This window comes from Molothrus aeneus, chromosome 11 (genome assembly GCF_037042795.1).
Source record: "Molothrus aeneus isolate 106 chromosome 11, BPBGC_Maene_1.0, whole genome shotgun sequence".
NCBI classification, from domain to species: Eukaryota; Metazoa; Chordata; class Aves; order Passeriformes; family Icteridae; genus Molothrus; species Molothrus aeneus.
In genome coordinates, this window is record NC_089656.1 from 8,069,990 (window position 1) to 8,097,675 (window position 27,686).

The 27,686-nt window shown below is 44.5% G+C and overlaps 2 protein-coding genes across 3 annotated transcripts in view; one reads left to right on the forward strand and one right to left on the reverse strand.

The window, feature by feature from the left end:
• Positions 1 to 5,654, forward strand: part of LONP2 (lon peptidase 2, peroxisomal) — a 37,302-nt gene extending 31,648 nt beyond the window's left edge. Inside the window, exons 13-15 of the mRNA XM_066557405.1 lie at positions 1,008 to 1,215; positions 2,256 to 2,446; positions 4,138 to 5,654. Of these exons, the coding sequence (XP_066413502.1) occupies positions 1,008 to 1,215; positions 2,256 to 2,446; positions 4,138 to 4,359 (621 nt within the window). The 3' untranslated portion in view covers positions 4,360 to 5,654. The remainder of the gene's footprint in view (positions 1 to 1,007; positions 1,216 to 2,255; positions 2,447 to 4,137) is intronic.
• Positions 5,655 to 7,899: 2,245 nt separating this feature from the next.
• Positions 7,900 to 27,272, reverse strand: SIAH1 (siah E3 ubiquitin protein ligase 1). 2 transcript variants are annotated; one of them, XM_066557543.1, is made up of 2 exons: positions 27,094 to 27,272; positions 7,900 to 10,245 (listed from the first exon to the last, which is right to left on the reverse strand). In XM_066557543.1, the coding sequence occupies exon 2, from the start codon at positions 10,241 to 10,243 to the stop codon at positions 9,395 to 9,397; it is 849 nt and encodes a 282-aa protein (XP_066413640.1). In that variant the 5' UTR covers positions 10,244 to 10,245; positions 27,094 to 27,272; the 3' UTR covers positions 7,900 to 9,394. The 2 variants fall into 2 exon arrangements, with proteins under 2 accessions (XP_066413640.1, XP_066413639.1); XM_066557542.1 differs by lacking the exon at positions 27,094 to 27,272 and adding an exon at positions 13,310 to 13,456.
• Positions 27,273 to 27,686: the final 414 nt, after the last annotated feature.

The following is a 27,686-nucleotide window of genomic DNA, read 5'->3' on the forward strand; positions in this document are numbered from 1 at the left end:
TGTGTTCATCTCACCTTTGATGGTTTGCCACAATAGCAGTCTCCAGTGCACAGGGGAATGTTCCAGCTTTGTTGGACTTCAGTGTGACCAGGATGAGCTGACTTTGTTAACCTGAGCTACTAAGCAGTGACTAAAATAATCAGAGTAAATCACTGTAACTAATAACACACAGGGAATGGATATAGAAACTGATGTTAGCAGGGATGAAAATGCTTGGTGAGGTATTTTGATACCATAAAAGTGAAACACACAGTTCTAATGCTAGAAAAAGAAAGAGCCTTCTTAGCCAAATGATGCTAATGAAAGCAAAGGGCAGAGTGCTGCTGCCAGTGCCCAGGTAAGGCAGAGCCCCAGCAGAGGCAGGAGGAGGAGGGGCTGTGTGGGCTCCTTGCCCTTGGCTGCCACTGGGGCTGCTGATTGCTTGCTGGCTGCTGTAACTCCTCAAGGGGCTCTGTCAGGTGTCCCCCACCTGGCCTGGGAACACAGGCTGGTCATGCCTCTGCTGTTCCAAAGGTTTGTAAAAGTCTGCAGAGAACAACATCAGGGGCTTGGCTGGCCACAGCTCAGGCAGTGCCACCACCTTTAAAAAGGCTTGTGGGGAACACTGGGGAGCAAAAGTGGCTTTGTCACAGGAGTAACAGGGCAAACACACACCAGCAGATGGGTTAAGTCACATAAACATTCAGTCAGGATTGACTGAATAGTTTGAATCCTTTGAGGAGAAAGATTCTTAAGGTGTTTTTGGGAGCAGGGAAGGTTTCAAGAATGACACACCTACATGTTTGCCATGGCCTTAAGCTAAGCTGCCACATACAGCTCCTGTTGTATAATTAGTGTTATCCAGAACTACTGCTGCATTAAATAATAAATTAAAATATAACAGATCAGACACTTGGCTTGACTTTAGTGTTTTGATGGGTACAGTTGTTTCAAAGCCAGCTATTGAATTGTTTTTCCAAATTTTTTTAATGGTTGTTTCCTAAACTGCTTCCTGTGTTTCCCTTCAGGTGTCCGAGCGCCTGAACCAGCCCGGGGTGGCCATAGGGCTGGCCTGGACGCCCCTGGGAGGGGAGATCATGTTTGTGGAAGCCAGCAGGATGGAAGGGGAGGGCCAGCTGACGCTGACCGGGCAGCTGGGGGACGTCATGAAGGAGTCGGCTCACCTGGCCATCAGCTGGCTGCGCAGCAACGCCAAGAGATACCAGCTGACCAACGGTGAGGGCAGGGACCTGCTGGTGCCCCCTGCCGAGTCACCTGGGCTGTGCACACGTACAGAGAAAGGGTTTCAGCCAGCAGTGCTACCCTGGGGATGAGAGCAGCCCCAGAGTGCATTTGTGTTGTTCTTTCCCAGCTGCTGCCAAGCCAAGGTGGCTGTGGCCTGGCAGAACATGAGTTGTGTCTCCCTGCCCCAGCCTGGAAGGTTGTGGGCAGCCTCAGTGCCAAGGTGCTTTCCTTGGTTGTGGCAGACACTGCCTCTGACTCATTTTTACACTCAAGCTTTCCAGCAGTATTGTCACGATGGAGACAGATATGGAAGTCTGTAGCTTTTCTCTGACAGGTTCTGTTAAAAGGTATTTTAGTCTAAGTTTTAGTATTTTGAGAGTGTTGGGTTTGTATGGCAGCTGTGGAACTGCAGTGCAATAGGACAAGAACATTTTAACTATTTTTTTGTCTGAACCTCCCAGGACTTGTAGAAATGTGCTTTCTAGATTGATCATCTGCTGATCAGGCAAATAATTCACCAGTATCTTCTGCTATTTGTGTAAGTTTAGATAGGTTAAAAACCAAAATGTAATTAATGTATGAAATGCTGCAGGGATTACCTGTGTCCTCTCTGGTTTACACTCCATGTACTCCATTCCAGGTGAAAGGACATAAATAAGAGTTCCACTTGATTATAATTGTGAGTTTCTGTGAAGTGTTCTCTGAACATTGACGGTTTGGGACATAAAAATTCTATGTGGAAATTCCTTGGTTTCCACATTAATCCCTACTCTTCGTTTCCCAATGCATGCAAATGCCAAGCTTATTGGTTATCATGTTACAGTTTTTTCTGGGAATCTGGGTGTAGGAAAGCTCATTGGGATTTCTTTGTTGTTTTGTCCTAGGGCCTCTGCAATATTGTGTTGTTTTTTTCAGCCTACTGTTAGTAAATAGTGCCAAGGCTTTTAGTTCTTGGTGGGCTTTTAGAATAAAGACCAGGAACAAAATGGGTTTAGATTTTTAACATGCAAACCATTCTTTTTTTCCTTAAGCTTCTGGAAGTTTTGATCTCCTTGACAACACTGACATCCATCTGCACTTCCCAGCTGGAGCTGTCACAAAAGATGGACCATCTGCTGGTGTTACCATAGTAACCTGCCTTGCTTCACTCTTCAGTGGGCGGCTGGTGTGCTCAGATGTAGCCATGACAGGAGAAATTACACTAAGAGGCCTTGTTCTTCCAGTAAGCATCATTGGAGAAAAGAGCTAAGTTGTATTAATGCTCCCTATTTTGGATATAAAATCTGTTTATAGCCACTCAGAAAAGCGTGGATCCACAGCCTTGCTGGATCATTCCTTAGCAGCAATGTGGTCTCTGCTGGTGCAGTTGGAGGAGGCCAGGCTGCTGCAGGACTGCCCCACTCCTCTGCTTTGCCTCTCAAGCTAAAGCCAGCCTTGATGTGGCTTTTTGGGAAAATACATTCAATGTCTACTTAGAAAGGAAACCTCAAAGTCTTAAAATGCAAGGTGGCTCTGAGTCTGCACTGCAGTTTCTAAATGTGCTTCCTCAGACTGTTGGTTCTGGTGTCTTTGAAAAGTTGTGACTTAAAGCTCTCACAGTAACTGCACACAGGTTACTCCTGAATCCATGGAGCTACTTTTAGGTTTCTCTTAAACGTTGATCCTTGGCTGTAGCTCAGCCAGATGGGGTTTCCATAAAGCTTTGTCTAAGCATGAAGGCAGAGAAGGCGTTCAGACAAACAGTTTAGTTCAAAGTGTCAGTGGGGCCTGGCACGGGGGCTGAAGCCAATATGGGAGTTATCATCTCGTGCCAATGATGGACAGGAGGAGGATGAAGCTGGAAATCAGGGACAGGATTTTTGTTTCCTGCAGAGGAGAGAGAACCAGAGGTGCCATGGCAGGCAGTGGCCTGGGAGGCTGTGGGGGCAGAGTGACAGGACAGGCCCTTGGCCAGGGGTCTGGAGCACCCTGCAGGGACTGGTGGGAGCCGGCTTAGCCCTGCAGTCTGCCTGTCCTGATTGTGCCAGCTGCTAAAGCTGTGTGCAGAGATAAGGGACCTGTAGATATTAACCCACACTTTCCTCCTTCCCCAAGGTAGTCTGGAATCTTGCTGTTCCAGTGCCTGAGTCGCCAGGGCTGTGCCAGGGGCTGCCCTTGCTGCTGAGTGTGCAGCTCTGCCCGGAGCCGTGGGTCACATGAGGATCACGGGTCACCTCTGCCCGTGTCACAGCAGCCAGGCTTTGCCCTTTGTACGGCAGTACAGGCCCTTCCTCTCTCTAAAGCACTGTAAAATTACAAGTTTCTGCTCTAAGATGGTCTGTAGGAATAGAGAGGAGTTTGGGGGAAGAAGCTACAGCTGTAAAAAATCTAATTAAACCCCTGTTTATATCTCATTAGCAACTCAGCCAGGAGGCTCAGTGCCTCTCCACTCCTGAACATGGGTTTGCTTTGCTGAGCATATTTTGTCGTATAGCTCAAGTTATTTTTCATGGGACATTGCTGCCTTAGGACTCTTTTCCCCCTAAATCTAACACTGCCTTTATTTGAAAAATCTTCTGTTCTAATGCAGGTGCAGGATTTCAGTGATATAAAAAAACCAGAGTGAAGGCCATTTTTGTTATAGAAATTCCTGAAAAGCAATGACTTTTCCACTATCGATTCTTTTGTAACTACACTCCTAAATGTATTTTTCTCTGGTTATTAGCTGTTACAGAAAGAATACTGTAGCATATTAACATATTTCCCTCATTAAGCACATGATGAGCTACAACTCTGACTGCATTTTTAATTGCTTTCCTAAATGACTGAGGGAGGCAGAACCTTTCCTCAAAATTTAACTCCTGATGTGATGTTACGATGATCATTTTATTATTAGTTCGTTGTTTTTATACATGTGTCTCTTCTCCTCCTCAGGTTGGGGGAATTAAAGACAAAGTGCTGGCAGCACACCGAGCTGGCCTGAAGAGGATCATCCTTCCCCAGAGGAACGAGAAGGACCTGGAGGAGATCGCGGCGCCCGTGCGGCAGGAGCTGAGCTTCGTGCTGGCCGCCTGCCTGGACGAGGTGCTCAACGCTGCCTTCGACGGCGGCTTCGCGGCCAAGGCCAGCCTGGAGCACCTCAACAGCAAACTGTAGGCAGGCAGCCTGCGCTTGCTTCTCTCTGCAGTCCCATAGTTCTTGATCTCTTTCAGCTACATTTAGGTATCAGGTACCACTATGAGCTAAATGGGTTTGAATGGGGGTGTCAGTGCCATCGAAAGGAAGATGCTGCTGCAGTTACCAACCTGGAAGTGCACTTCAGGGGCATTTGCTGCTTTGTATCAGCAAAGAATCTTGAATCTCATTTCCTGATGGATTTGAGCATGAGAAAGAATTCCTTAGCCTGTCTGGCACCTAGGTGTGTACATAGCAGCAGCTGGTCACATCCTTAAAAATGGAATAATGTGCAGCAGGAGGGGGGGTCATAGGTGGGGTTGTTACAAAAAGCAACCGATTTAGTGCAGGTTTACTTATTTACAAAATATCTGTAATAATAATGAATAATAATGTGCTAAGGAGCAGCAGTATCTGGGGAAAATAAGGTTTTTGAAATCTAAAAAAATAAGCTTAAGGCATCCGAAGAGAAGCACTGTGGCCTAATAAATGAAGTTAGGAAGTTCTTTTAGCACTTGGTTCTAGTTTGTTCTATTTTTCAAATGCAGGAAGCAATGCCAGAACTGAAGTGTAGGAACTGTTGTGTAGGAAGGGAGAGAACACATCAGTTCCCATCTGCACAGCTGTCCCTGCAGCAGCAGCAGGAGGGGGGGTGGAGTGTGCATGAGGCCTTAATGAAAAAAACCCAGGAATGTTCTGGAGGGGCAGAGTTCATGTCCTTCGTTCCTACCCACTACAAACCCCCTTGGTTCTGGGATGCCGATGCTTGGAGGTTCACCTATGGAAATTAAATCCATTTGAACAATGCCAAGAAAATTCTGAATCTTTGTTCAGTGTGAATAATGTAAGGTCCAAGAAGTCTGGCAGCCTGCCTGTCCTTTGATAGCTTTGTCTCTTATCTCCCCTTGAACCTCAGAGAGGACTGTGCTTCAGTGAGTGTGTGATCCGGGCCCTTGGCATTCTTTATTCCAGGGGCAGCCCCACAAGCAAATCCTGGGTGCTGTTACATCCTTCTCTTGCTCACTGGTTCTGAAACAACCCCCTAAGTGCTTATGAAACACAAGCTGTACCAGTCACAACAGCCTATTCTAGAAGCTGCCTAAAAATCAAAAGTAAAGAGTTTGCTTTGCTTTCATTTTTGTAGATAACAAAGCTGATTTACCTGGAATAGAACAGCACTGATTGAAATCAATTCAGTGGGAATTTCAACACCTATTTTACAAAAGATTTTACAACTTTGACAAAAGACTTAATCTAATAAAATGATAAAAATAAAACCTGCTTCTGTGTCAGTATTTTAAGAGCTGCACTCTTAGTCACTCACAAGGGTGTTCTGAGACTACAGATGACAGCCCCAGTCTCAGAACATGTTCTGCCTCATGAGAAATGTGCAGGGAAGAAGTGCAAGGAACCTTTCCCAGGTAAAAACCCCAGCCTGGTAACTCTGTGCTGCTGCTCTGCTTTTGATAAAGCAGTAAGGAAAAATCCTTTACCAAACAGATGGAGAAACAATCCTGCACTGCTCTGCACTGTGAGAGCAATGACATGCTTGGAATTCCAGCACAGTCTGTTTACACATGGACCAAACAAATCTGCATTTTTTAAGATGAGAATAAGGACTACTAAAAAAAAGTTTCCAGCATGGTCAACAGTGAGCTGCTCCCCAGAAAGTTCAAGGATGACTTTCTGTCATCACTCCAGCTCCTAAGTCTTGTTCCCATGGACTCCACCTGAAGGTGAGGGGTTTAATGGCACTCTGAGGATGATGCCAGGCATTCAGTGCCAGCTCTTCCTGTCCCTGCTGCCAGAGCTGAGGAGGTTCTGTTACTGAGCTGAGATTTTTCTGAACCAACATAAGCGTGACCCATTACAGCAGACACTAGAGCCACACTTCGGTGCCCTTTGTTTGGCTTCCACTGAGCACAGTAATCCTGTGCAGCAGTGAGCCAGAGCAGTGCAGAATGAAGAGATGGCAAGAGCCTGGGGAGTATCTGCTTAGGAACAGTTAGACAGAACAGAGATTCACCTTGTGTCCCTCGGAAAAATACCCCAAAACAGCTGAAGCTTATCAAAAATGAAACAGTGGTAGCTCCTTTCCTCTATCCACACTGTAAACTGCTACAGATAGTAACTATCCCACTGGAACAATTCCTGGAACTATCCCACTGGTACAAATCACAGCAGCTGGGAAAAGATTCTGGGTAAAACAACAGGACAGGCAGCAATACAAAACCATTCACCTGCTTTAATTTTAAACCACTACTGCAAACAAGAACTAGCAGGAACTGTCACAACAGAATCAAAATATTTACATCCACATTTGTCAAACATTTTAAGGCCTTTTTTCTTCCAAAAGGGCAATGAAAAAACCATGGAGGTAGTGCTAGCAGACAAATGCAAGATCTACTGCATTTCATCTTTTAGAGACAAATTTGAATACTCCTCCCAATACAGCAAAGTAAACCAGCACTTTCTAAAATAAACAGCTAATGTTAAGACAATGCCAGGCTTTAATACACCATTTATTTTAGATAAGGTAGTAAACTGTACAGACTTCTAGTATGGTTTCTTTTTTCATATATAACAGTGTAGTTGACTTACCAGATCCTCACACTCTTTAGGCTTTTAATACTGTTGAGGATCTGGGCCCAAGGGTAATTTCATAATTCCATCCGATGATGGAAATTAAAGGTTTTATACAATTATTTAACACCAAATGGAGCAATACTAATTTACATTACAGTAAGTCAGCATACAGTAGTTGTGCTATAGCTCTTGTCCTCTGTGAAACATGAACAAACCTGTCTGAGCACAGCAGGCAGCTTCTAAAGCTCGCTGCAAAGGCCATTCCTGAGGGCCTGACCTTCAGCCCACTGTGGCTCAATCAAACCAGTGCAGCTCAGCACAAGGGCTCAGGGGTGACAGTGCTCCTGGGGACACAGCCCCAGCTGAACCCTCCAAGCACAGCAGTGACCAGCCCTGCACAGCCCTGGCCTCTCAGGGGCCACACACATTCCCCACCACGTCCCCTCAGCACAGCCAGGGCTGGGATGGGCTCAGCTCAGCCAGGCAGGCACCAGGGAGGCAAGGAGATAGATGGGGGCTCCTCTAAAAGGAGTATTTAGCCAACTTTCTGTTAAAGACAAACCGAAGGTAAATATAGACAAGCTCAATTAGGCGAGAATAATTACTGAATTTAGGAAACTGCTAACAGTTGGCTGTATATTCAAAAAGAAAAAAATGCTAGATTGCAGGAGTTTTGGAAGCATTTATCTACTGTCACAAGGTACCAGTACATCTTTTAAATTACATCTGTGCACAGTTCAAACAGTCTTAAGTATCAAATTTTCAGAGTGAAACTTTACTACATGAAGCCAACTATTTCTGCAGTATTTTATTAATCCAACCCAATGGATTTTATGTTCCTTACCTGTAGAACTACTTACCTCATCATGCATCAAAAACAGTAAGAACAAGAGTTGTCCTAACAGATCAACTTCTGATAAGAAAGTTAAGACAGTGCACAGTAAATAAACTGTATTTTAATGTGTTACAAAAGTAGTCAACAGCCAGACCAGCTCCCCGACACGGCCGCCACCACTCGCTTTGACAAAGGTTTTCTTCCTGCTGAGGTGGAACAGCTTTCCCTGCTCTTGTCTGGGTCTGTTTTGTAACACAAATCCCATTTACATTCGTGGTTCAGGTTTGCACATACAGGCAGTCTGCATAAAGCCCAGTATCCTCCCAAAGCCTTTAGGGCTGGACAGTCACACCTGGAAGAGATTTATCTGCATTGTCATGTGGATCATGTCACCAAAATGAGATACAAAAGTCAGTTCCAGACAGTTGCTTTAGTAACAACCAAAAGACATGAAGACAAGAAACTGAGCAAGAGCATCAATGTGTCAAACTTTGAGCTAAAGCAAAAAGCAGAAGTTGGCTGTGTTTTTTTTCATTTGCCAGGTAATCTTTTAATGACGAATATAAAAAGACTGAAAACATCTCACTCTGACTGCCTTTTGTTTTTTAGACAAATGGTCTGCTTTTATAATTACAATATTGTGTAATACAATACTTCCTTTGTACTGCAAACCGACAAATACAAGGATGCAATCAATTTTCTAAGCATCTCTAAATTTGAAATGTGAATTGCTATTTTTTTTTCCAAATTCGGAAACTTCTTAATAATTGTTTCATTTTTGTTAGAAGATAACTCAAAGTACAACAACATCTAGACCTGTTTTTAAAGGAGCTGTCTTTCCTGACACATCTTTGAACATAAGCACTCCTTTCGAGTTCAGTACATTCACAAATAGCTCAATTAAGAACAGTATCACCAATGAATTGACTACTGGAAAGAGACATAATTTACCAAACATACAGAAATATAAGTTTTACCATAGCAATTATGCATATCAAAAGATGACACCTGTAATTAATCTTAAAAAGATACAAAAAAGAGAAAAACCTGAATTACAGAAAAGAAAGTCATATTTATTTAATGAAAAACTAGAAGTTAATAAAAATTAGCAAATACACAAAAAATATACACAAACAGCAGCAATACTATGTAGTGACTTACAAAGGGGGGTGGGGAGGAGAAGGGGAAGCAGCGGCCAGAGACCAGACCGCTCAACATGGCTTGTCAGTCAAAGGGGAGGAAAAAAACACAAACAAAAACACGAAACAGTATCCTTTTCAACAGTACAATCAATCTACAAACAAGTTTTAGAATTATTTTACAACATTTCCTGTAGAATCAATTCTTAATACAAAAGATGCCCATTTTGGGTGTATATATATTTTCAGTGGTTTACTGTTGACTTATTTTAAATATATTAGTTACTACATGCAACTGCTTCCTGTAATTTAACAGCCTTTCCTTTTATTTACCTTCATTTATGTCTACCCTCCATCTACCAAATAATTTGTCTGACAGTCAAAGATGGTTACCCTATTTCTGCTAAATTAAATGCAACGGTTTTAAACACTGGCCTGAAGAGGTTTGATTGCCATTTCAACACATGGATATAGTTACGTTGATGCCTAAATTGCCATTTTCTGCAAAGAGCTGTGCAATGCTGGTGTCAAAGACTAGACAGTCACTATTCATAATGGCTGTTGCAATTCCCTCATGAATGGATCGAGGAGTTGCTTCCCAAGTCAATCGCCGCCTATGCCCGTTTAGCTCGAGTCGATAAGCAAAGTTTTCTGCTTGCTTGCGCGTTCCTATCAGCTGTACAATTGCAAAGAACTGCTGGTGACCATCATACTTTTCCTGTTTCTCCAACACTAGCATGAAATGAAAGCCAAAACAAGACTGCATCATAACCCAGTCAACAGCACCAGGAAGATTAATGTCCGTGGCCAGGAACACTATATCTTCTCCCTGCAGCGTCGTAATTGACTTATGCTGATGCATCAGGTGCGGCATTACAGCATCCAGAGAGCCTTGCCATTTACACGAAGCACCGGGACAGGGACAGGAGTAAGGCCTAAACTCACACAGCTCCTCATGGTCTGCTTTTTCTGTGTGTGGCAAAGTTATCTCGCAGCCGGAAGAGGCGTATTTACACGGGAATAGTACGGAATTGGCAACTTTCTCCATGGCCAGGTTACGGATGGAGCCCAGCGGGCCTCGGCAGGTGGGGCAGCACGTGAGCTTGGGGCGACAGTTGCTACAGACCAGGTGGCCACTCTGACACTGCAGGATGGGTGGCAGCACATAGTCAAAGCACACGGGACACTCAAAGAGACTGGCCAAGTCATTGTTGGAGGCTGTGGTGCCCGTCAGCGCGGGCACCCTCTGCGATGGCGTGCACTTGGAGGTACCTGTGGGTAGTGCTGTAGCGGTCTGACGGCTCATTTCTGCAACACAACACAGAACACACAGTTCAGATCTCACCACACTTCACTGCCATGCATACAGCATTTCTTAACTCACAAAGCTTCAAGAGACAATAAGATACCAATGAAAGCAAAACCACCCACAAACCACCCCCCAAGTACTACAAACTGCACATCGGTATGTGTAGAGCCGTTGTGCACATACGGCACAGACACTTGCCTGACATCTAAACAACGAGTGATGAAGTTCTGCTCATTGTTCTAAAGTGGCGTTTACCTACTGGAAGCTGCAAGGGAGGGGAGTAAAAACATGCTAAAAATAAGATGTTTGTTATTGTTGGTTTGTTTTTTTAATATTGCATTTATGAAATGCTTCACCCAGATCACTTGTACGGATCAACTCTGTGTACGGAACAATTCTAAGCTGTTGTGTATGAGAAATGAGGCATTTTTAATGGAAAAAAACTATCTTCTGGATGTGACCTTCTCAGTAACCATGCTTACAGTGTAATTTATTTTTAAAAAGTTGAAAAACGCAGCTCAGACAATTACTACCCTACTTTTTTCCCAGGATAGGACAGTGACTCTTCATTTTCATTACTTTGCTACTGAGGCCCACAGCTTGTAAAGCACAGTCACTGCTTCAGCTTCCTTAACTAAACCATTTGGGAGAATACCAGAAAAAAAAAAAACCCAAAGCAATTACTTTATCTAATTTCCCGAATAAGACTAAAAATTCAAACTTGTTAAATTTGAGAATTCATTGTACCATGTAAATACTCAGACATTTTCAGTCCCTCTTGATGAAGTTCTATGTTCAGTGGAGCTCCTACTGAACTTCTGCCCTCTCCAGTGTCCCCAGACAAAGGTGACAGCTGTCTGACCAAACAGCTTGCTCAGGCATTCCACAGATGTGGAACAAGTACCAACCATATTTCTTAACATGTTATGTTTTCCTGCACTTCTAACTCTCCTCCTTCTTGTGGAAAAGAAATTACTAGCACTATCTGAAAAAATAAACACAGTTTTGAAAAAATAAACCATACCTTTGTAGGTAAAGGGCAGTTAAATAAAATGCTATCCAAAATTGGCTTCTGTTACACAGTACAATTCTCAGCCACCCTAAGTGCCTCTCTGCGAGTACAACCAGCTCTGGATCCGTCACGTACGTATAAAGCTCTCAAAATAAACCTCATCTTTAATCTCCTTGCTATTTGACATGGGAATATTAGGCAATAGGCAAGCTTCCCATATTTAGCATCATTTCACCCACAAACTTATTCATACTTGGACCAGACAGCTCAGAGCAGCATACTGTGCATGCTTTTGCAAGACATGCACTGTTCAGGGCACAAAGCAGAGGAACTAAGAGATCCCTCCTTGCAAAATGACTTAGTCCTTGACATTTAAAAAGTAACGAGAGACAGACAAGTCCAAATTCCTCTACAGAAGTACCTCTCCCCAGAGCTAGAAAAGTATGAGTGTCCAAGATATGATTCTCAGGCACTGATTTTATGAGTCTCACAAGTTCCACTGCCAGCATCTTCCTAACCCACCAAACTCTTCCTTCATCTCAGTCTTGGTGGTCTAGCAATACTTGGGAAAAACACCCATGCAGCAGTTTTCAGTGCTGGGCCATAACCGATCCTGCAGAGATATGAGAAGAATGTTTGTGTCTTTTGGCTCTATCTTCCCACTATGAGGCATTCCAGCTTAGATGAGAAGTTTAGGATGTCTGTGACAAATCAAGCATGTGTCCTGGGGCAGTGATGCTGCACCAGCCAGGGCACTGGAGCAGCAAGGCCTCTGCCAGCTGCCCTGCTCTGTGTCCCAGCAGCTGCAGGTGGGGGGCACCCTGCAGTTCTCTGCTCCAGAACAAACCATCGGACACGGGACAACAAACCAATGCTGATCACACTGATCGCTCGGGAGCAGCTTAGAAATAACAAGCATATTCATATGTAAAATTCTGGAAGAAGTTTCCCTTCAAATATTGCAAACACACACATTTCAGAAAAAGCTGTGTGTGCTTCCTCTTGCCTGACCCTGTACATCCTGATCCAGGGATCCTCCACAACCTGCAGATAACGCTGGTGAAAACCACTGCGTCAGACCAGTTCCCTGGGCAGCCTGACAAGCTGGGTGAGCTCTGCTGTCTTTAATTACACCTCGCTGAGCCCGTGCAACAGTTAAATGAAGCAACCTACCAACTTTGTGAAAGACCTTGTGCACAGATGCACTTCCCACCTGAGCTTTCTAAGGTACAGAAGCACGGGAGAACAGAACTGTGTTAGCAGTGCCCCTGTGTGAGCAGCCTTCCCGCACACCTTCCACAACACTCACAGGAGCGGCACTGGAAACGAGAAGGAATCTCTGAACCAGACCACTGGGATTAGCATGCAGGAAAGACACTGCATAAGGCTATAAACTGTAATTTACCAAGCCTAAACCTGCCCAAAGCCTACATTTTCATCACTCTTGTTAACACAAAGATGAATAATACATCTTTTATGGCTATCTCAAAAGTTACAAGTTAATCACAAGCAAAAGTTTTAACAGTGGAATACATTTAACCCACCAAACTATGAAAACAATACAATTACAAACCCAGGAAAAACAACTACAGAACTGGAGATAAAGTTTAAATATATTTTTGGTTACAAATCCCTTACTCCAGGTAAAAACACTTATATGCAATATTTGCTATTTCATTATCTTTATTTGCACACATTAGGAACAAGTTTCTAAGCAACAAGGACAAACTAAGGAACACTAAGGTGTCGTTTTCAAGAGTATTAGGTCCTTTAACTCCAATTATCAAAAAGACTGTACATATTCAAAAAGATTTACCCAACAGTAAGAGTGAAAAGGGGAAAACGCATCTGAAGATTTCCTAGCTCTAAATCAAGAAAAGCTGCTCCTGGTAACATCTAGAACGCACCGACCTGTTGCTAAAAGCATTCTCGACACTGTTATGGGAAAGGTGGCATGCACAGGTTACCGAGACCTCCCGCGGGACACAGCTCAACAGCTCCTACAAGCCCAGCTCTAAATACCGCGCATAAGGCAATGCAAACGGCGCTACCTTTCCCCTTGCAGGTTTTACTCCCCGGCAAGCACGCAGACCAGACGCCCTTCCAGGAGTACGGCCCGCTGGAGGCGGATCTGCCCGTCATGGGGCGCGGAGGAGCTCATGGCGCGTCCGCGCAGCACAGGCGGGCTCGGGCCGCGGGCCGGGCGGGGACGGCGCCGAAAGCCCCCGCGACACCCGGGGGGCCCCGCGCGGCGCCCGGATGTCACCGCCCCGGGCGGGGCCCGCCGCCCCCATGTGCGGCCGCGCTCCGGCCCCGCGCCCCAAAATGGTTCCCCGAGCTTCCCCCGGCACAGCCGGCGCGGGACGGCCCCGCCCCGCCCCGCCTTCCCGCCGCTGCCTCCGGGGGAGGACGCGGCTCGGCCCCGCCCTTCCCGCGGAACCGGGAGCCGGCCCCGCCCTTCCCGCGGAACCGGGAGCCGGCCCCGCCCTTCCCGCGGAACCGGGAGCCGGCCCCGCCCTTCCCGCGGAACCGGGAGCCGGCCCCGCCCCGCCATGGGACCGAGATCCGGCCCCGCCCGCCCGGCCCGGCCGCTCCCCCGCATGCCCGCGGCCCGGCCGAGCCTCACACGTGCGCGCGGAGACAGCCCTCGCCTCCCCCGAAATAACTGCTTGAAAAAGCGATAGCCTCCATTCAAAACTCTTCTAGGACATGAAAATCACTTCCTCCTATTTCAAGGATATTCCTCAGATGAGCATTTTTCACTATGGATCTGTAAAGCCCTATTCAACAGGAATTTTCTCCATTTGTATAAATATTATTCGATTAGGCAAAAGCATAATCTCAAGGAAAAGAGATGACCAACAGAACTAAAACAATGTGGCATATATGATTATCTACTTGGACTATTAAAAAATTAGAACAGGTAAAAGGATAAAGCAGTTGGAAGCCAAGCCAACACGCTTGCATGAGGCACACACTTTGCTCAGAAAAGCTTAGACATTATGGAACGCTGATGTAATGATGGTAAAGTCATGGAACTAACAAGTTTCAGTGGAGGCAACGGAACAAACACACGGAGATAAACTGTTGCGGTCACATAAAAAGTAAGGCTACAAAATCTGAGTAAAGATAATTATCTTTAAAACGCTTTCCTACTATTTGAAATCCAAGTCCTTTTCAAGAAGACTTATCAGCACTGCAAATAATGCCCACTTGCTACAAAGAAAACCTGCACAACACTTGATACAAGGCTTCCTTCAGTCTCACCCGCAAACGTGCAATACACAGCATCCCACCAGGTAAGAGTCAAGAAAATTTACACGCAGAACAGAAAAGCTGAAGAAAAACTGCACAGAAACAGCTTTTGAGGAACTAAGAGCATGTGGCGAGGAGCCACCCTTCGTGTGGCAGTGCCCCAGAGCACACCCACCGGCCCCTGGCCAGGCTGCAGCTGCTGCTGCCCCGTGCTTGGCTGGCTGCACTGTGCCTCGGGACAGAGCCTTTGGGACCCGGACACAGAACCAAAATGCTGGGGGAATGGAAGGCACAACCAAACCACTGGTTAGAATGCTCTGCTGAGGCACAGGTGCACAGAAAGTAGTCTGAAGAAGTTGAAAAAGATCGTGTGCCTCATGTGCCAGGGAGTTATCAATGATAAACAGGACTAGACTGATTCTCTTCCACTTTCTCACCTTACCAGGTGTTAGCACGATACACATTCTAGAAATCACATCTGTGCTTCACTGGAATGCAGGGCACCTTTGACAAATTCAACTTAGCATCATCCACTTCTCTCATATCAAACAGCACATCTTCTCTCATATCCTCACCCATATCAAATAGATTATACTTGAGTTTAGCATTTTAGCTAGCTTTTGAAAGGGTAACTGGATATTAGTTTGGGGGAAAAAAACCACATAAAAGTTCTGTATAGTCATTGTAATGGCTGGAAGGGGAAAAGTCTCATATAAGAGTAATAAAAGGACAGAAAAAAATTTATCACAATTGTCTGTATGTGATGCAACAAAATTTTTTCTACAACATTTCAAAACTAACTGAGTTCAGGAACTTCCACTCAAAATCCACTCTTAATGCATTACAGCCACCAACAAAGTAATAGAAAACCTTTCATCTTTTTCAACAGTACATTCATATTTGAGAATAAGACTTTTTTACACACAATACTGCTAGAGAGCACTGGAAACGAGAATAGGATAAAGTTGTGAAAAACATGTCTTTTTCAAGACATAACACAAGCCAAAGAATGTCAAAACCCAAAAGCTAAATGAAAGGTTGAAAATACTCATTAAACATAAAACATATCAGAGAAAACATTGCCAATATTTTTGAAGAAACTACTATTTTTAATTTTATTTAATTTCAAAGACATTTTAGGGCCCAAAGCTTTGCCTTTTGCAGTGTATCAGTTTCTCTTTCCCAGCTCTTGGGAGATGTTGGATCCCAAGGGCCTGGCATGGTTAGGATCAAATGCAGGCCTGGACACACATGTGCACCCCTGCTCAGACACAGCCTCTGGACTTGCTGGCCTACTTCAGAATTTTTAGAAGACAGCTCATGACATAAATTATTAATCAACTATATAATACAATTTAGTCTCTATACACTCTGGTTTTGACTAATGAATTAGGATTTTTTTTCAACCCTTACAGACACTCTTTTCTTTGGTGCCCTTAACTATGCTATTTGTTTTTTTCAGACACCTCAGGGCTTGTCTTTTCCTGCATAACAAGCAAAAGCTAGATCAATCCAATGTAACAGACTACTATAAAATGAGACCAAGACATTCCCTACCAATCCCATTTTCCAACCACCAGGAAGGGAAATCCCAACAGATTTATATAACCATGGAATTGTCTTTGTGGCCAGCACTGCAGTGAGTCCCCAGTCCCTGACACCCCACGTTTCTGACGTGTCCCACCCGTTCCTCGTGATCCCCAACAGAGCCATGGCAGTGCCTGTCCTGACCCTCTCCGAGTTCAGCACACCCCACGTGGCAGATGCAAACACAAACACAGCCATGGAAACACCAACAGCATCATTACACCCCCAAATCAGAGTGACCTACTTCTAACTCAGTGCAGACACCTGACTTTGGTAGCACTGATTGACTTCTGCCTCATTGCTGTTGCTCTCTATTTCTCCTGTGGAGTTATGCTGGAATATTCAACATCAGCCCAGGAGAGGTTTTTCCCTAGCTGTTAAACATTTTCTTTCCAACAACTTTAAAAGCAAAAATTAGGAAGGAACAGTATCCTGTAGAAGACATACAATGACCACATCAAAATCACTTTAGTAACCAACTATTATGACCAAAGTGTTCCATTTTAAATGCAACAAAGAACTTCATCAATTCCAACAAGTGAATAACCTGTTCTCCATTCAAAGAGAGCTTCAACATCCACCTTTGCACAGAACACTGGAGCCCAAGCTGCTATGGTACTCCAACCTTGTGAAGGAAGACAAGCTGAGGAACAATGTTCTGTGAAAAAACCTGATAAACCCCCAAGTTTCATTCTGAAACTATGTACAGCTGAACAAAAATACAAAAAATACAGGGAAAAACCACTCTTTAAATACAAAACAAAACCAAACACTTGTATTAAAAAGATCATGGACCACTTCCACATTGGATTTATCAAGCCATGTACCTCTGCTCTCCCTGTTTCTTCCCCTTCCAGCCCTAAACCTCTTACCCCAAAACTTGGTATTTTAAAGAGAGCAAATTCTGCTCATGTGCTGGAAGTTGACTCCCTGAGCACGTTAAAATGCCTGAGTTCCCTTGTCCACAATGCCCAGGCCAGGCTGCATGGAGCATTTCCCAAACCCTGTGTCCCTGCTCTGAAACCCAGAGCACGTGTTAGCTTTTCAGAGAGCAGCAAAGCCCAAATGGCCCCCAGTCCCTAGGGGGTACACAGATTTGACCGTATTTTTCTTTTTTAAAAACAAGCTTGTCTTGCTGTGACACTGCCAAATCCCACCAGCAGAGAGGTATGAAGCTGGTGATAGAGAAACACTGCTCCAGGCTGTGCCCTGCACTGCACCTAGTGGTGCTGTCTGACAAGAGCCTTCTTTTCCCTCCTTCCCCAGCTCTGTATCCCCAGTGCCAGGATCAGCAGGCAGCCAGTGGCCAAGCTCTCCCTGCCACAGGACACCCAGAGCTGCCCCCACAGGGACCCCACAGCATCATAACCACGGGATGGACCCAACCTGGCACCTGTGCCCCAGGAGCCCTCTGAGAAACCCAAAGGAGCGTGTCTGCCTTCAGCCTGCTTTCTCAAAATAAGGATGGCAGAAACCAGAGAATCTAAGAAACTAAAGAAAATTTCATATGAAAAATACAGATAACTCTATGCAAACTAAGTAACAGGGAAAAGATTTTTCTTTTATTTTCAGTAATATCTAGTTTCTGTTCATTGTGCACAGAACCTTCACTGTGCACAGAACACACTGAACTGAGTTGTATCAGAATCACCCTTCAACATTTCAGTCCAGTAATATCTATAAACACAGGGAGACAGCTACCTTTTTAAAAGTTCTGGACATACAATGCTGCAATAGAAAGTAAGGCAGGCACACAGAAGGATCAGCTACAGAGTGAACTAGTAAGAGCGACAGAAAAGAGGAAAGCCAGGTATTTTTCATGCTCTAACACATACTGCCATTCAGAAGTCTCTAGACAGGAAGCACTCAATTGTTCTACAAGGCATCATAGATGGGCTCTGTATACAACTACACTCTATTGGATTTTTTTTAAAGGAAAGAAATAAAATAACCAACCCCCTGTATAAACATTAACAGCAAATCCTACCATGTGTGTCAATTTGGGGGCTGTGTTTCTTTCCTCAGTCTGATTTTGCAAACCCTTCAGCGCATGCTGTAATTGCCATGCAATGTTGCATCACCATTCCTGTGTCTGTGGCAGACACAGGGAGGAGGGTGTGGCATGGAAGCTCTTACCTGAATTCAGTAAGGCTCAGCTAAAAGAAGTACCTGGACTTTGATGTGTCTTCACTTACCAAGTCTTTCTGTGTTAACTATTCCAATTCAAATTCAAGACCTATTTTATGCTCAATATTTTTCCTGCATAACTTAACAGTAGTATGGAGCAGACCATCAAAATAACTAGACCTAATCAAAGAGACCTACAAATAAAGACTGCCCTACAGGAGACTGACCCATGACACAGAAAGCCCCTCTGTAGGTCAGGACAGGATGACATACATTGACTACTTTTAAAAAGATGCCTCCATCTTGTTAATTCCTTAGGTTTGTACATATTTCCACTTTAAATAATCATTTCTTCTTGGGATCCTTCACTTGCTCTGTATTTCTGTATGCAGCCCTGATGACAGTGGAGTCTGTGTAAGGTATGGCAATCTAAACTCAGGAGGGCAAATATGTAGGGGAGGGCTTGGAGAATCAAGATACTTATTGCAGAGTCAGAGTACAGACCAGTGTGCCACAAGGTATGTCAGGTATGGATCCTACACAAATACATCCAGCATCACAGAACACACTCTAGTGGCACTGGAAGTCTAACTTTTAATACCTCAGAAATTACTAATTTTTGAACCTCTGGTACTAAACTACAGAATCCCTAGTCTGAGTGACAGTTTTTACAAATCTGGTTTTTTTTAAATAATCTTCAAAAGCAAGAACTATTAGAAGAATGTCTGATAAAGATAATGCATTCATTTTATCAGAGACACACACCACAAGGAGAATAAAACACACAACATTTAAAAGTAAAGGATCAAGGCTGTATTTTTAAAATGGACATTTCCAAATTTTGGAACTAAAATTTTCCTACTATGCATACTAATTCAAAAGGAAAGCTGTGGCAATGTAAGGTGGGCCACAGGTTTTTGTACTTTGTTGATATACCACAGGTAGAAAACAGAAAGAACTGAGCTTAGACTATGTAAGACTTTAGTAAAAGAAGTACAAAACTACAGTGGGACTTTTGCATTTCTGGTGGTTCCACACTTTTCAGTACTTCATTTCTTTGAACTCCCATTTTCTGCATGCCTTGTGTTTCTGGAACTTATTCTTTGAAGCCCATGTGCCTCCATTAGAACCAATTCTGTTTTATTGCAGTGACTTAGCTTTTCCCCACTCATCAATTCTAAATCAACTATTTCTTGTAATATTGTTGCATGAAAATTCAATTGCCGCAATAATTAGTATTTTTAAAATCATTATTAAAACGTTAATCAAATTCTCAAACTCGGCTACTGACAACTCTGCAGCCAAGCCTGGTTACACAGCTGCAGAGAGCAACAGTTCTACAGCTTCTGATCAAACCCTCAGGTTTAAAATGCAGCTTTAACTCCCAAATAAGAGCAGGCCCAGGAAATGTCCAACCTGAGCACAGAGCAGAGTGGGTGGAGCTGCTGCCGCCACAGCCCACCATGCTGCAGGAAAAGCCTGAGCATTCCTTGAAACCTTAAAAAAAAGCCAACCAAACCCACGATCAGTGGTGCAGAGCACAACTCTGTGGCAAGGGAGACATGGGGCTAGTTCCTGTTTTGTCACGAGTTTCTGAGTCACCACAGGCAAGTACTTCCCTGCCTTTTACAGGTTTGAAACTACCCCAAGTAGCTGTCAGTCTGACAATTAATGCAAAAAGGAATGACTTGATAAGGATACCAAGTTAACCTTGTTAGACCCTATTCAAATTTACCTCAGTTTAGTAATAACTGAATATCATTACACACTAAAAGACACTGTTAAATCATTTAACATCTCAGTTTTTGTAGTCCACCATTATCAGACTTCAATCACTGTTTACTTTCAAACTCCTGCTCACATATGGATAACTACTCATTCCAGTATTTTGTACATCAAAGACACAAATTATGGAAACATTGGCAACACCCTTCTCACCACCTCTACTGTATCTAATCTGAAGGCCCTCCTGATTTTATGAAAAGTTAAGTAACCTTTCTTTAGAGGGATCCTAGAATTATCAAAAAAAATTCCCTCAGCATCTTTTGTGAAGCTCCAAGTACCCAGATTGTCAAGCAAGTTATTTAAATTCAGAAGAAAAAAAAGCTCTTGGGCAAGAGAATTACATGTTCTTTTATTGCCATTAAATTCTGATCAGGTGCATCTCAAATGTCAAGTAAAATGTACACACTGTCTCACTTATTTGTATTGCTTGGGAATTGCTTCATGGCATACAAAATTAAAATTCTGTCATAATCACTCTGAAGTCAGGCCTGAGTCTGCACCAGAAGTTAAAACACAAGATAATATAAATGGTTTGGAAATGACAGGAGTAGACATATTTTTCTGCTACTTCATGTTCTCTTTATCTGCACTTTCTAAATTCAAGACCTATCACTGTCTTTCTCTGCAAAAAATTGTCCTCTCTTCTGTTATGTATTCAAAATCAAAACTTGAGTCTGTTGCAGTGCTGAATCTCTAACATCAACTCTTAGCCATGAATCACTGTCTAAAGCAGAATAGAAAATTCTGTCTAAAACAGAATAGGCTGGAAGATCAAGCATTCAAAAAAATGAGAAATAAAAAAAATAAAGTTTCATAGGCAACCTTACATCTACTTCCCCATATGTACATTATAAAACAGCTTTCAATGAAATCCTCTTTTTCCCTACACTCAACTCCATAAGTAGATGAGCACTTTTACATGCATGGGAGAATTACGACTGTACAAGGAACAACAACTTTTGTTTAAGCAGATACATTAGTTTTAAACAAAACTGTTTAGGTCAGCAGCTGGTTTTAATATGAGCAAAAGTGCTCTTAAAATTACTGTTTTATAGGTGCTGTTTTGGAAGAATGTCCATGTTAGCTTCTACTATGGAATGCATATTTTTTATCTGTAAAATTTCCTTTCTAAATAATTAGACTTGACCCAACACAAAGCCACACTAAAATTTCATAGTACACCATCAACATCTGCCAGCCAAATGATTCCCTAGTCACACCTGTGCAACCAGTCTCCAAATTACATCCTTAGGGCACTTGTGCAATCACACAGATATCGACCATGGAGAGATGAACCCTATACAAATTAACTCCCAACTGTGCTGATGCCTTCATGCACAGAAAGGGGGAAAATTCCTGTGAATGAAAGCAGTTTTATGACTCTAAAGACTTTTATATAAATACATGTGCATATATATTTCAAAATAAACAGTCATTCAGAAACCAAAATGTTAGCTGAGGAGAGCATTTTTACAACTGTTACAAGAAGACAATTGCACATGCACCTTGTGAGACAGAAAGGATCAAGACTTAAGGCTCAAATAAAAGCCAAAGTGATCAGCTTTAAACATGAGAAGTTTCTCTTTTACACCTTAAACCGGGGTCATACAGGTATCACACAAAAATGCAAATGATTTTCAAAACAACATTAGGTAATTTAAGAAGATTAAAATATAAAAACTGTAGCAGACCCCTGTTGGTAAAAAAAAAAGACAGAAGGTGATGAGGTTTCAAAAAAAATAAAACAAGAGTCCATTTTTACAGAAAAGAGTTACAGTCACTACCTTTCAAAGTAGCAACATGCCATATTTTAAAGGTTCTTAAATATTTTAATAGCACATCTAAGAAAACTGCTCAGTTGCAATATTTCTTAAGAGCTTTCACACAGCACTACAAGAAAATGGTTTATCTATAGCATGAATAATGTCCCACCAGACACAGGCTCCATGACACCAGGCACACACACAGGGGACGCTGGAGTGTAATTCCACCATTTCCACAACAAACAAAAGCAGGCTGCCACCAAACAGAGAGGTTGTGCTCCCTGGTTTTCTTTCTCTTTAAGGGAATGTATTCAACAAGAGCAGTCTTGCACAAGCACCTGAGCAGCTCCCCTGGCAGCCCAGGAAGCACCAAACCATGTGGCAATGGAGGGCCCAGCCATCCTTTCTCAGCTCAGGGACCCGAGTGCAGCCAGAGTGACAGAGGGTGGCACCTCCTGCAGCAGGGACAAACTCACTGTCCCACGGTGCCAGCTGCCCCGGGAAGGGCGTGGGGAACAGTCACCCTCTCCTCACAGGTTCACTTCTCAACTGAACTTGGGACTGAAACTGCTCCATTTCACATCCCATGGGAGCAGCAACACTGCAAGGTAACGCTGGCAGCCCAGCAGGAACTGCACCCTGGATGTGCCACAGCCTGTGCAGGGCTCCACCTGCTATGATTTCTCCTTCCTAACACTCACGTGTTAACAGCAACTAACCACATTTTTTAGGAATACCACTGACTTTTGAAAAAATCATAGAAAGAAACTTTTAAACCCCACTTCAGACTAATACCTACATCACACTTCAGCATAAAACACTTGTACCAAGGTTTACAAAACAGATGCCTTGTATTGCAGTTGTCATCCCCTTGTAAAATATGTAAGACATATAACTTTCCCTCATGAAAGATCTGTAACACAGAGCAAACAAACAACAAAGGTAAGCCTTTTAACACATGCATATTTCTAAGCTAGACACCAATTCTAGAAATTTTTATGGAATTTATTTTCAAGCTTTCCTTCTTGCAGTTTAACACCAAATCGCTTTAAAATACTCCTACTGCAGTTAAAACCTTCACACAATCCATACATTAGCAAAATGTTAAGAATAATTTTCCTTCAACATACTTCATCTGAACCTGTATTTGAAAGTAACTCTTACAAGCAGTGGCATTCTAATGCTCCTCCTTGACAGCATTAAAAAAAATCTTGAAAAGTGACTGTTGTCTTTCTTCAAAGACTAAATTACTTTTTGCTCTGTTCAATACTATGTGCAAGAGTTTTAGAAAAGAACCTTAGAATATTTAAAGACTTCATGTCACTGTGCTGCTTTTGCTTTGGTTAGAGTTCATTTTCTTTGCAGTGGCTGGGACAGGGCTGTTTTGGGTTTGTGCTGGAAGCAGTGCTGATAAATACAGATGGTTTTGCTATTGCTGAGCAGCTCCTGCACACAGTCAAGGCCTTTCCTGCTTCTCACATCAGCCCAGCAGTGGGGAGGCTGAGCACAACACCTTGGGAGGGGACACAGGCAGGACAGGTGACCCCAGCTGAGCAGAGGGATGCTCCAGACCATCTGGCATCATGCTCAGCAGATAAAGCTGGGGGGAAGAAGAGGAAGGGAGGATGTCTGGAGTGATGGCATTTGTCTCCTCAGGTAACCACCAAGCACGATGGAGCCCTGCTCTGCTGGGGATGGCTCAACACCTGCCTTGCTCATGGGAAGTGGTGAAAGAATTCCTTGATTTGCTTTGTTTGTGTGAGCAGCTCTTCCCTCACCTGTTACACTGTCTTTACTCAATCCAAGAGGTTTTTTGCTTTTACTCTTGCAATTCTCTCCTTGATCCCGCAGGTGGGGAACTGAAGAGAGAGGCTGTGTGGTACTGAGCTGCCAGCTGAGGTTAAACCACCCCAGCCACACAAACCACACTTCAAAGAACTTCTCTTTCACTTTTAAGGAGTGGATGAGTAATTTTTTAAGCAGCCAAGTTATCACTACACTCTCCTTGTTTTTCTTCACGTCCAGCAAGGTCATCAATTGCTTTGAGAAGAGATAAAAATGTGTTTCTGGATAAGGCAGACCAAAAAAGGGAAAAGGTCATCAACTGTCTATAGAGCAATTTACTGCTCTTCTTATATCAATTGCCCAGGAATATATCCATGGTAATTTTATAATTAATTTTCCAGGTGCAAGAGGACAAATACAGATTTTATCATTTAAGTAACATTTTACTTCCTCTCTGAAAACACAGACAACCTCACTTTTCATATTCAGCTTCTACAAAGAAAAACAAGTTAAAATCAGACGTGGACCATTTGGTTAGCTGTAATTATCTAGCACTTTATCTGATTAAAGTATTGTGGAATTAGTAACCAGATCTCTCCTTATTCCTATGATAACACAAAGAATCATCATTTTATACAGTCACTCAAACAGGCATATATGTATAACAGTTGTCCTGGCCATTACAGAAATGTAGTATGCAGTTTGGGTCAGAATTAGAATCTCTCTCTCTCTCTAGTGGTACAAAACTTAAAGACTATTAAATGGGGCATTAATGCTGGCTTTTGTGTTCCTTAACTCCACTGTAAAGTTAACAGCTGAATGTACCCTGGCATATCAAACAACCCCAGGTCACTGACTTAGGAAGATTTTTGCTTACATGCATTTAAGTGCCAACAGCAAAATGTCAGGTAAACCTGAAGTAACAGCTCAGTACTTATGCATATCTCCCAATTTCTAGCCCACAATGTGATACTGTACACAGAAAACACACATCAAAATTACATTTTTACCATGCCATTGAACATTTAGGAAAGGAACAGTACATACACTTTCAAAAAGAGTAACCTGCTTACAACAAATTTTTCTTACTAATGAAACATTCTTATTAATGAAAGCATTTTATTAAGGCAACAATTTGTCTCTGGTGTGTATTTTGTCCAAGTAAAAAAAAAAACCAACACAAAAAACCCCAAAATCCTCTTACTATTTTTTTAATTACAACTAGTTTTCCCTTTTTAAAATGCTGATTTCCATTCAAAAACCAAAGTAACAGAAAAGCAAAAAAAAAAAAATCTGCATCTACAACGTTCATGACATTTAAGACTGTAAACTCTGGAGCTGAGATCCTGAGCTTCAGGCACCACGTGATGGCTGAGATGAACTCGAGCCTGCCAACATCCTCACTCCAGTGCAGCTGCTTTCTGCAGCAGGTAGCACCGACAGCACTGAGCAGGAATTCAGGTAACCACAGGCAGCAGCTGCAAACACAGAGCACACTCTGGCCTTCTGCAGACTGGCTACATGCACCACAACTGCAGAACTGAGTTCTTTATGTGTCAAGAATTTCAAATATCATTCATTCACCTTGACTATTCTGCTTCAGTTTAGCTCCTGAAAATAAGCATTAAAGAAAAAAAGGCACTAATAATCCATTTGGCAAAACTCAGTCCACCTTTCAAAGCTGTCAGTTCCAAGACTAACAGCACTGCTACAGAAGAAAAATAAATCAAAGTGATTCTAACTTAAAATTAAGAACATCCTATTTCTGATGGCAGTTGCATGCACAGTCCTCCGGAATGTTTCATCTGAAGACCATAGTTCATAAAACTGTCCTACTTGATTTCTCTGAATTTTCTGACCAAAGAGCTGCTTCTCACATGAATATGGGCACATGCTCCCCTTTTCCACATTAGAGGCACGTGTCTGACATTTCAGCAGGATTTCTTTCTCAATTCACACAAAGCAAAGAGCAGCAACTCTACTCAAACCTAAGTATGAAAAGTACTCTTGCTATTTAAAGTATTCACTTTCCTTAGTTCACACCTACTTAGCTGGAGCCGCTGAATTTCTGAGCTAACTCCTCTACTACAGTCTAATTGGACTATGGCATTAAAACCTTATCAATAGAAATGGCACAGTAACAGTTCAGCCACTTCATCCGGACATGCACTTTCAGGTCAAAACCACCCATCATTTCATCAGGTTCAGAATTCTTAGGTGACAACAGATTTCTAAAATTGTATCACTGATGGATAGGTCTTATTCTTGTGCTTTCCTCTATGATTTTTCACTGCTGTGAAAAGGGCAAAGGCTTTTTAAGAACATTAGTTTCCATTGAAAATAACTTAATTTTTAGCATTTGATTTTTACTTCAGGTATACTCCTCAAAGTAATTTTGTGCAACGACTCCAGAGATCCAAGCTTTACCCTAAAAACCTCTGTATCAGTGTACCTGCACTCCAATAACTGAAATCTTGCAGACCAGCTTGATTAAATCAGGGTTGAGAAGAGTCCCTTCCATTTTCCCTCCCCCTCTGGAATGCACCGTGCTAGTCTCAGTTTAGAAGGGAGATAAACAGACAACTGAAACTATGTCCCGAGCGTGGAATATCCCATGTCCTTCATGACCTAGTCCAATTAGCTATGAGCTTCCTAACAGACACCCATGTGCCACCTTAAACAAATTAAATCATTTTATCTATTTATTTAGACTATGAGTAGGCTGCTCAGAGACAAGGCAATATTCACCCAGACTGGATGAAAAGGAGGGCGCAAGCAGAATATTGGAGAAATGTTGTATTCATGTAAGCATAAAATAAAAGTGCCACCAGCTCAACACTGGAAAAGAAACTTGGTTCTTCTCCTGAAGAAATACTTGAGATGCTTTGCCTTTCACTACAAACGCTGTTTTCTCCCGTCCTTTTATAACCGTGGAGAAGGGGAAGGCACGAAGGTCCTCGGCCTTTTCATCTTTGAGGGGAATCCGTAGGATGGGCAAAAACCTCCCTCCCTCGTTGCTCTCACCGATTAGGTAAGAGCGAGCAGCCCTGTCGGTAATGCCAGCGAGGGGCACCCAGCGGCACATTTACCCCGGCAGGCAGCCCCTTCCTACGGCGGCCGGGCCCGCCGGGAGCTCGCAGGGGCCAGGCCGCCTCCCCGGGCCGCGCCGAGCCCGCGGCGCTCCCCGAGCACAAAGCGCGGCGGGGCCGAGGCCGAGCCCACAAAGGGGCAGCCCCAGCCCGGGCGGCGCAGGCCCGGCCCGGGCCGCCGCCTCCGCCTGCACACAATGGCCCGGCGGAAGGGCTCGGGGCCGCCGCTCCCGCAGGCCCCGCCGCGCTCCGCTCCCCTGAGCCGCGGCCGCCACTCAGCACCGCCCGCCCGGGCCGCGCTTAGGCCGCGCAGGGGCCTTGTCCCGAGGCAGCCCCGCGGCCGCGCCGGGGCCTCCCGCGGGCGGCGGCGGGGCCCGGGCTGGGGCTGAGGGCCGCGCGGGGCCGGCCGCTCCCGCTGCCCCTCGCTCTCCCCACGCCGCTCACCTGTGGGCGCCGGGCAGGGCGGGACCCGCTGAGGCGGCCTTGGCTCCCCCGATGGCGGCTCCGTGCGGGCCGACTAGCGCTGCACCGCTCCGGCCGAGACGCTCCGTGCGCGGCCCGAGCCCACCGCGCGCTCCCTGCCTCCCTCGCTCGCTCGCTCGCTCCCTGCGCCGCGGGCACGCGCCAGCTGCGCCCGAGCGATCCTGCCGCCGCCTCCGCGCGCGCGCGCTCCACGGGCGCGCTCCCGCCGGCGCCCCCCCTCCCGCGCACGCGCACCCGCGGGCCGCGCTCTGCCCCGCGCCCGGCCGGGAACAAAGGCCGCGCTGCCCTCCGCGCCCCCGGCGCCGCCGCCTACCCCGGCCCGGCGCCGCCGCCTCTCACCTGCGCCGCCCCGGGGCCGCTCGGGCCCCCCTCAGCCCCCACGGGCCCCGGGAGCTGCCGCGGCCTCGCGGTCGTGGCGGCCCCGCCGTGCCCGGGCAGCGAGGGTCGGGCACCGCGGGACCACGCGGGGACTGTCACAAGGGCTCGGGATTGTGTTGTAGAAAATGAAAGAGCCCGCAAAGGGGCCTCTCGCAGAAAGGCCGGGAACGTCCGGC

What these genes read in the sequence shown, in the direction of transcription:
- SIAH1 (XM_066557542.1), bottom strand. Translation starts at nt 13,400, where the DNA reads ATGACGGGCAGATCCGCCTCCAGCGGGCCGTACTCCTGGAAGGGCGTC. An exon ending in TAAAACCTGCAAGGGGAAAG is followed by an intron (nt 10,246 to 13,309) that starts GTAGCGCCGTTT and finishes GTTGTGTTGCAG; the next exon opens with AAATGAGCCGTCAGACCGCT.